Source organism: Chrysemys picta, chromosome 1 (assembly GCF_011386835.1).
Source record: "Chrysemys picta bellii isolate R12L10 chromosome 1, ASM1138683v2, whole genome shotgun sequence".
In the NCBI taxonomy this organism is placed as follows: Eukaryota; Metazoa; Chordata; order Testudines; family Emydidae; genus Chrysemys; species Chrysemys picta.
The window spans coordinates 93,343,432-93,353,544 of NC_088791.1; the positions used below are offsets into that span (position 1 = coordinate 93,343,432).

Sequence of the window (10,113 nt, forward strand, 5' to 3'; positions counted from 1 at the left end):
GTTCCCTTGAAACTCTTGGATAAAATGTAAAAATCCATAATTAGACTGTCCCCTTCACAGCTGGGAGAGACCTCATTGTCCTTTTCCTGGAAAAGCTGACACTCTGTAGTAGAAGACATCAGCCCCCAATCCACTACTGGGCTGGAGCATTGCAGTGCAGCACAGGGGGGCTGGGACCAGTCATGCCCTATAATCTGCAGGGTGCAAGGGAAATGTTGGCTTTGTTTATGGAGGTGATTGGGCTCCTCTCAGCCACGGTACCCTGAGCCAGCCCTCTCACCATGCCCACAACAGAGGAGTCCTGCCTACATCCATTAAACTGAGCACTTTCCACTTGTCACACGTGAGACAGAAGATCCATGTCAGATCATCTGCTTCATTGATTCCCTAGCAACCTATACTTCTGGCCACAAATTTGCAAGTCACAGCTTCTGGCCCCAAGTGCTGGGGCCAGTCAGTGGCAATGGAGTGTGGCAGCGGATGAGGTTGGAGCAGAGCTGCAGTCAGACAGGTGGGTCCCTGCAGCTGGGCTGCGTAGGTTGGGGAGTGGAGGCTTCAGGTTGCCCATGGGGCTCCAAACACCAAAGGTTTCAGAGAGCAGAGCTGGTCTCTGGATCTGGTGTCTGAGTTGTTCACACATGGTAACTGCTCACACATTTCAACTCTCCCTCCCCCATCTCCCCACCCTACCTAAATGATGCCCCTGACCAAATTCCTGTTAAGCTCTCAATACCTATTCCTGCCTTTATAAGCAATATTCTTCTTTATATTTATATTTTTTAAACTGTACTTCATTTGTTCCAGTTCCCTCAAGCATTCCAGAAAAGCTCCTTACTGCTCAAGAACAGCAAATGTTGCACATCTTGTGACAATGGTATTTATGCCATGTCATTAGATGGCATTCAGCCTGGCTCCTCTTTTCTTTTTTCCCCCATTGGTTTTATCCTTTATCAAGTCCATTTTTACTGATGGGTCTGGTTTGTGTTTTCTTTCATGCCAAATAAACTGAAATCAGCACTTCCTTGCTGACTCCTGAGGTCTTAAACATGGTAGGAAACTATTTTATTCAGGCAGCTTGCTAAATTTCAACTTGCATGAGTAGCAGTTACTCAATGCTCTCGCTCAAGATTTTGATCATTTTAAATGTGTATTTGCAATTAATTTATATCACAATTGGTGATTTGTACAACTCTCTCCTTTTTTAAAATTTCAATCTTGTTTCCAATGTGTTGGGCATTTACCTTATTTAGTTCAAAGGAAACAGGTATATAGAGGAGACTGTTCTTGATTGCAACTTTATTCACTGCATTCCCACAAGTAGAGTAGTAGCCCTGCCTGGAATCTGGCATCAAAATAGTGCTAGCTAGAGATTGCTTCTGGCACTATGATAATATTCATAACAAGAGACCCAAGAGATGGATACTCAGGAGAGGTGAAAAAGAAGCTAGGTATGGGGAAGCTGGAGGCCATGAGAGGGGCGGGTGGAAAATCAGGGATGTGAAATTGGGACAATATATGGTTGTCTTCTGCCCACCCCGCAATGATCAAATACCTTTGCAGGAGAGTGTGTGTATGTATATTTGTTTGTGTGTGTGTGTTCACATAGATACACAGAGGTGGATGATGCATGTTACCAGCAACTCAAGGTTATATAAACAGGGATTCCAGATTCCCAAAAATATAGGAGGAAGATTTTTAGGCAGCAACATACCACAAAAAAAAATCCAATTTAACAAAACTATTGGTGACTTCCACCATATTTCCAGCTGGTGACTATTGGTTTGTCTGAAAAGCCAGGCCCCCTTACAGGACTGTTTAATGGAAAGTGCAGCATATCTTGGAAGGCAGCTTGGACAGTGGACAGGAGTACATGTGGTATGGGCAGGAGTGCATGAGGGCAGGTCTATAAGAAGCTGCAAAGAACTTGGTTTCTCTCTCCCCCCACATATTGGTTCCACATTGGATTGCTCTGTACACCAGTTTACAGGACCATATCCCTTCCTCTGCTAGATGGCATGTCGCAAGGTCCAAAAGGTAGTGCTCAGATGTTGGAGGAGGTGGGGCTGCCTACAAGCTGAAACCTGGCTTGCTTGAGGTGGGTTCCCATGTGACTTATCTAATTTAGCAAAGTCTGAGTTAGCAACATTTTGCCAAAATGATGGCAGTGCAGGCAGGATCCAGCAAGACCTCATGGATGATCCAGGATTCTTGCTCCCTCTAACACTGGAGTGTAAAAGGAGAGAAAACCCCCACCGCTCTCCAGAGATCCCTTTAATATTAACTAATCAATGGATCAGCTGCCAATAAATTATTATTGTAATAAAAACGTGGTATGTTCTGGTTGCATGGCAGATGCTCTCTCTGCCCCCGACACGCCAGAGCAACTCCATCCCAACGCATCTTGGAATGCTGCAGAATCACCGGGTCACTGGTGTAACATAGTTGGAAGGGAAGAGACCCAATTTGCCACGCAGGCGCCCTTTCCACCAACACGGGTTAGAGTTGTCCAGGACTTCTACGATGTCTCCACTGCGGAATCCTAGCTCATCACACTCCAATGCCTCAAAGTCATACAGGGCTTGGACCCATAGTGTTTGCTGAGGAGGAGGAGACAGGAGAGGTCAGACACAATTCTTATGAATCTCCCCCACAACACGAACCAAAAAGAGCAAGAAATGCAACGCTGGGATATGAAACCATGATACCAGTATGGAATTCAGTGGAAGAGCCATCAGGACCCCAGAAAGTACAGCCTGAATAAGAGAGATACCTGAGGGTAGGTTCAAGTTATCAGGAATCCCCAGTATCCCTCTCAATATATTCGCTCCCCAAAGTAGAACTCAAGTGGCTGGGGCATACAGGAATGGCGCACACGCCACGGAAACTTCTTCGAAAGTGACAGGGATGTGCGACATCACATCAGGTATAATACACTGTTCCTCCTCCTGACCTCTCCCAGAGAATAGTAAACCTCCTAGCCTCTATAGTGGTTTCCTTGAGAGAAGGGATCAGGTAGATGACAGGGGCATATAATGCAAACCACCTACCTGTGATTGTTGAAATGATGGTTCGGTTTGTCTCCGGTACATGGATGCTGCACTCCCTTCTCCATGGTCTCTGAGGCGATGAAGCCCATCCTTCCTGTCCAGGCTCCCACCACCTCTGTCCTAGAAAGTGAGGTGCAAGAGAAGAGCCATTAATATACTCCGATGTGCAACTGGACTGGGGTGGGGATTCAGTTACTGGGTACCAGGGTTTCAGGATCCAGTCAGTGCATATGTCACCTAATGCCGCCGAGTAATTTCTTGTCTCCATTTATTAGGTCTTTGTTTCCCAGGTGTTCATTGGGCTGCAAGCAACACACCTAACAGGAAAGGACTCCTTAGTCTGTGCCCTTTGGTTTGGACCAAGAATCTCAAGCTGGGCAGTTGGGTACAGCTTCCCAATTTCCTTTCTCAGTACCTAGCATTTCAAATGCCCCTTTGGTCATGCCTGCACCTTAGTCAGCCTAAAAGGTCAGTGTGACTGGATCCAACTTTGCATGTCAATTGTCCCTGTCTGGAAGTGTCAGAGTGAGTCAAACTCAGAGACACAGGATTCATTTATTTTTTTTTTTGGTATACTTTTCTCTTACAAGTATTTCTGCTCTGTATCAAATATGACTCATGGAAGATTTGTCTCAAAGGGCCCAGGCTCCAATCTTGTGACAAGTTGTATTATTCTACCAACAGTCCACTTCTTATATAACGTTGCTCCTGAATGATGGGGTATAGAACTGGCCTCTCCCAGAGTGTCCTTGGCCCTCCTCTATTGGGACTCTCTTGCCCTATGAGGCTTGGTTTTGGATCTCTTCCCCTAGCGGGAACAGTCTTCTCCTCAGATGAGGCCAATATTGTTGCAGCATCTCCTGCTACGCAGCCCCTCCTCCCCATGGTAGCCATTTCCCACCCAAATTAATATGGAACAATTGTAGAGGCAGCACCATGCACTGCTCTTTCCTCCCATCCCTACAATAAGAGCATTTTTTGCATGCACCTTCACCATCTCTGGCCAGCCCCAGGACTGAAGGATGACACACCGGGAACTCCCAGCAGAGAAAGAGAGAACCCAGGACTCACATCAGAAACAGGGAGCATGTGGAATGTGCTCAAAGAAACCAAACTTTCCCAATGGTAATCAACTCATTTCCCATTCCCAACATGCACCATGGTGCCGAATCTTATCACCACAACATAGCAAAAGAAACGGGCTGCACAGTTGGGCTTGTCCTAGAGACTTCAGAGGCTTTCCTAGATAGGTGTGTGGGTGAGTGTTGGTCTGTGCTCCCAATATGACTTTCAGTCTTGTCCCAAGCTCAACATTTTGCCATACTTGGCCATTCTTGCAAGACTGGGTTTGCTGTTCCCAGCCCTCCAGTTAGAGTGTCACTTGCCTGTTGAGTTAGGATTTTTGCAGGTCCATCCCATAAACTCTGATATTAGAGGACAAAATAGAAGTTCACATATTTATTTCAGTCCACCAGATGTCACCATGCTGACACTATACATTGATGCTACATCACAATGTGAAGAAGCAGTCATGGCGATGCACTTAAACAATTAGATAAACAGCCCGGCTCCTAGTGAGCAGAGACCAGCATGTTCTGCAGCCCAGGCTCATCCCAGCTAACTCCTCTTTCCCAGTGATACCTGTTGCTGCTGCTGCTGCAGGGGTGGTGAGGGATCTGCATATCTCTTGGACATTGATGCTCGGATTTCTCCAGCTGCTCCACTCAGGCGGAGTCCTTCCTGTAGCCCCCGTTCCAGGCTCCCACCACGCCTCTCCTTAGGGGGGAGAATGATAAAGGTTGGGCCAGGTCTGCTTCCCACAATGCCCTTGCTGGTATTCTGGCAATCATTACTCTGTCCCTTTCCCTCCCCAGATCTCTGTCTTCCCACTACTCTCCCTAATCCTAGGGCCTATGCAAAGGAGGACTTCTGCTCCTCTGAACAAATTGACAAATCTGGGATCCTGGATTTTGTCTCTTCACCACAGCCACTCCCCCTCAGAAGTGCAAGTGGGGATTTGGGGCTGTGAGCCCAAATACATGGATGGGTTTGGAGCCTGCATTTGTCCCCTCACTACACACTCAAGGTGAGTTGGGCCCCAGTGTTCCCTCCAGTAAACAATCATGTGTGGCTGAGGCATTTTACAGAAAGAGAAGAGCATGTCTGGGGCCTGTTTACCCACTGTAAATAAAAGTGGTTGTGAGGCCTTGTGTTTGGTTAACTGCCCAGACCCAGACTTTCAAGGGCTCAGCACCCACAATGAAGCCAGATTTTCAGTAGAGCTCAGGATCCAACATGCACCCCAAGGGCTGAGCTCTTTTGAAAACTCTGGCCTCAGACTTAATTTGTCTCTGCATCTGGCTCTACTTATTAATTATTATTATCATTGCTGTATTGCCTATGAGCCCCAGTCGTGGCCCAAGACCCCATGGTGCTAGGCGCTGTACAAACCCTCATCACCACAGTAATGCAGTGGAGCATTGGCTGCAACCTCCCCTCCCCTATTCTTTCATTTACTTGTCTACATCTTGGCACAAATATCATCCCCCTTTCTCCCTCTCCCTGCTCTGAGCCACCTTCAACAGATTGTTTTACTAATACAATATCTCCTGCCCTGTGCAGACTTCCTCTGCTGTCAGCTCTCTCCTATATGTGGCCTCCCTTACAGCTAGGTAATGCTTTAAAAAAAAGCCAGATAAGTGGTCTAGAAGGAGTCAACAACACAGAACCCTTTATCAGATTGAAAAACCCTATGGCCCTTTTGTAGCTGAAAAGAATGTCCCACATGGAGCTGATAAAACTTTATTGCCACAATGAACAAGTCATGTATTTTCTGCCTTGTCTCTAACCACACATCCTGGTAATTTAATGCCAGAGTCCGCTTCCTGGTTAAGCAGTGCTTCCGTTACTGTAGTTACCATGTGTTTTCTCTCTCTTTCTCAGCATTGTGTGTGCAATGGCTGGCAGCCTGTGCTGCGTCATTCCCTCATTTTCCTGGCACAGAACCACCAAATGGGCATTCGGTGAACAGGGATTTCCCTGCTTCCACAAACATCTTTTGTTGCTTCTTCCTTGAACTCACAAACTGTGCTCACATCTCTGGAATTCTGGGACAACTTTATGCCCCTTTTTTGCCACCCCTTCTACCTCCTGTCCCCAATTCCTCCACAATACCCTGCTATGTTCTGTAACTAATAAGAGAGAAGCAATTCCTCAATGCAGTCAAACGTTCAGCTATAACAGTGGCAGCACCCAAAGTCCATTCAAGGAGGGAAAGAAACCAAATTCAATTTTTTCTCTTAATTCTGCCAATAAACTCAGTTTGCCCTGTGATCCCCTTCCTGTTGTATCCCTGAGCCCCTAAACACATCAGTGTTCCTGCAGCTACTCTGTACCACCCCTTCTTAAAGCTAGACCTGGCTCCCCTTATTCATGCTGATGCACCTCAATCCTGACCTGCAGCATGTCCTGCAGTTCCAGTCCTTGGGCCCCTACACAGCTCTGGCAAAGCCTCTCAGTCCTGATTTGCAGCATTCCCTGCTGCAGACTTCAGCTTGTCGTAAATGGAGACAGCGAATCTCATTAAGTTACATAATGTGTTTATGATGCAATCAATCAAAAATCTAGGCTGAGAGGCCCTCCAATCTAGAGACCTGACTGGGATTCTACTGAAGGTCTCCAGAAGCAACATTCTAGCACTAAATTCATCCCATGAGATGGCTTTCTCCACTTGTGTTTTTCAGGGATGGTTTGAGAACCCTGGGCATACCTTCTCTTCTTGGCTCCCATCTCTCAGGAATATCAGCTTCTGCCTGGAGATAGAGGAGGTCTTATAGTACTCCACCAATTTGTTTAGTGACTGGAATTTCTCTGTCCATAAGTAGTAGTTGCCCTTTGTATCCCTCATCACCCTGAAGTGCTGGACATCATCCTCATGCCTGTGATCAAGTGGAGAAATGAACATCAGACGATAATTTTACTTTCCTCATATACCTTTAATCCAAAAGCCCTTTGCAGACTTTGGACCAAATTTGGACTCGTGGAAAGTGAAGTCAGTGGCATTGCACCTGGATACACTGGATCTGAACGTAACCCTGTATGTAAAGGAATCACTCACCAACCAGAAAAATGCAGCTGCCTTGAGGATGCATGGCCAAATGGGAGAATCAGTACAGGGCACTGGGGCTCAGACCTTTACTTTCAAAATAAGGGTCATGGGATCTTTTATGACCACAAATGGTTAGAAGCTTCATTCTGCACCTTATTTAAAAGAGGGCAAGGCAGCAGCACGGTGCCCGTTAACAAGTGGACCTGTGTTGGCTCTAAGCAAAGAGCGCCACCAGATTATAACCTTACCTGAGGTATTTTTCCTCAGGTTAATCCCTAGACAAGATGGGGCAAAGGACTGAGATTTACCCCTTCATACTTGTTGCATAACGTCCACCAGCGCCCAATGGAACAACGGATTCCCTCTGAAGAACCGTCTGCAGTCCCAGTGCCATGCAGGGCCATGCTGGGTTCACGCAGGAGGGGGCAGTGTTGGGTTTGAAACAAAGGCTGAGAATGGCTGGATTAGAATAAGTGGCTGAAAAGGGAAACAAGCATAGGGAGTAAGAGGCCCAGGGGGCTGGGAAATGGAGTCTTTTTGATTTATTAGTCAATGTTCATATAGCATTTCAGTATTCAAAGTGCTACATAAATGCTAAGGATTTTTATTATCATAATTGTTAAGCTGCTGGTTCCTGTGCAATTTGGTCAACAGCGATTGAAAGCCATTCCCGTCTGGTGGCTGCTCAGTGGCCTATGTGAAATAAATTAATGGTGCAAGTCACCTCCTAATGGATATTAAACAGCATTCTTGGCCAGTAACTAAAGCCATTAGGCAAAAAAAAAAAAAAAACCCATACCTGAAAGGCACACGTTTTGCATGGTGGGAGATGGCCCACAGAATGCGCTCTGCTCTGCTTCAGAAGGAGCAGGACAGCTGGGGTTGTGATTTTGGGATGGGGTATTTGCTGTGTCACTTTAATGGAAAAAGAAACATCCAAGAAGCAGATGCCTCACTTGTTTCCATTGACTGGCACCACGCAAGCTTCCCAAGGCACTGCCATCCTGTCAAGGGGAGGCTAAGGACAGCAGCATTAACCAGAAACAGCAGAAAGATACTGTAAGTAGCAGGTACCTGACAGAGATGGAGAAGTCACCAGGGGAGTTCTGGCTGGCTCGGATGATGAAAGAGCCGACTTCCTTGCTCATGAGTAAGTTCTCTGCCTCATGGCGGGATATCCCTTCATTAAACCAGCTGTCAAGGGGAATAAATCACATGCATGTGAATAAGGAAATGGATTAGAGAAAAAGAAGGGAAGAGATGAGAGGAGGGTTGGGAATGAGCAGAGGTAGGGGAAGGAGAAGGGAAAGGGACTAGAGGGTTCGGTAGGATTGTCTCCTGCTAACAATGCATGTTCTCGAAGTATGGTGTATAGAAACAGAGATGGAGAAAATGGCCCTTTATGAAGACCAAGTTCCTTCCCCCTTCCCAGTGTCCAGCCTGAACAACTTTCAAAATGAGGAGCTGCTGCTGCTCAGAAAAGGATCAAAGTGGAAATGTTTCAGCCCAGCTATTACATCTGTGTGTGTGAGAGGAAAAGGTTAGTGAAGACGTAATTCCTATGTGAGATGCATAATGAATGGGCTGATTCCACTGCTCCAAGTGTGCCAGGGAAAAGCTGATAGCGTAACACCCTGGGGGCACCTCAGCAAACCCTGTACATGCAGCATGGAAGGAGAGAACTTTGGCGCCAAAAATACAGGCCTGTATTTGCTTGTTGAGCTAACAGAGCAAGTCCCACAGCTCAGCCAGTAGATGGAATTCACACATAATGACATACATACATTATCACCAACTCTCAGGATTTTTTCCACCAGCGACATAATTTTGTCTGGGGCTGGAGGAGCCAGTCTGGCAACGACCTTGCGTGAATTTAAGCCCTCCAACTGGCTGCCTGCCCCACTTGCCTGCCTCCTGATACTGAGCAAGCAATCAAAGCTACTACAGGAAGAGCTACCCCCCACCCCATAGCAATATGAAGCCATTCTCACAGGAGGGGAGGGAGCAGAAGCAGGGCCGGCTTCTGGCACCAGTGCAGCAAGCAGGTGCTTGGGGCGGCCAACGGAAAGGGGCGGCACGTCCGGCTCTTCGGTGGCAATTTGGTGGCGAGTCCCTCAGTCCCTCTTGGAGGGAAGGACCTGCCACCGAAGAATGAAGCGGCAGGGTAGAGCTGCCGCCGAAGTGCCACCAATCGCGCCTTTTTTTGTCCCTGCTGCTTGGGGCGGGGAAAACGCTGGAGCCGGCCCTGAGCAGAAGCCCCCAGCAGTTCCGGATGGTGCCACTCCTTCCTCTTCCCAGCCCTCCTGTAAGCAACTGGCACAGGATAGCGCTTCTGCTCCTCCCCCGTTTCCCCTGCCACCGCCAGCCTGGTAGCAGCAGAAAGGGCATAGGGGAGCAACAACCCCGCGGCAGACCCCCAGACCTGGGAGAAGGGGGCGAAGAACACCAGGAGGAGAAGAAGTGAGGCTGGGGGGCTGACCTGACAAGGTGTGGGTCTGGAGGGGCTGAACAGAGGAGATCTGAATTTATGGGGATGGGGACGGAATTGCTGGGCAGTGGATGGGCAGATATGGAGGTGAGAGCTCCTGCAGCAGGGCCAAAATCACCTTATCTAATCCATTTGAGAGCATGGGCAACATTAATTGTCTCACACACCCTGGGGATGGGCAGGGGGAGTTCAGAAATCAAAGACAGACCAAAACACACAACTTTTGGGCCAATCTCATGATTTTTGGAGGGATCTGACTCGTGATTTTTCTCTTGAGACTGGCAATACTGCAGGTCTTCTAAATTCCATCCAACAGAGGGCAGTGGCACACAGGCATTCCCAGAGAGAACAATCCCTCCAGTACCTACAGGAGCAGCTCTTCTAACATCTGCCCTAGGGTAATAATATGCAAATAATCAGGGCCGGCTTTATGACCCGCGGGGCCCGATTCCAATATCCGGTGGTGGTCC

General features: G+C 47.7%; 1 protein-coding gene across 4 annotated transcripts in view; it reads right to left on the minus strand.

Moving 5' to 3' along the window:
* Positions 1-917: 917 nt before the first annotated feature.
* GRAP2 (GRB2 related adaptor protein 2) overlaps positions 918-10,113 on the minus strand; it is a 48,660-nt gene continuing 39,464 nt past the window's right edge. For all 4 annotated transcript variants that reach the window (XM_065580754.1, XM_065580740.1, XM_065580744.1 and 1 more), the window contains 5 exons: positions 8,230-8,349; positions 6,817-6,985; positions 4,689-4,823; positions 3,048-3,167; positions 918-2,597 (listed from right to left, as the gene is read on the minus strand). In XM_065580754.1, coding sequence (XP_065436826.1) covers positions 2,418-2,597; positions 3,048-3,167; positions 4,689-4,823; positions 6,817-6,985; positions 8,230-8,349 — 724 coding nt within the window. In that variant the 3' untranslated portion in view covers positions 918-2,417. The remainder of the gene's footprint in view (positions 2,598-3,047; positions 3,168-4,688; positions 4,824-6,816; positions 6,986-8,229; positions 8,350-10,113) is intronic.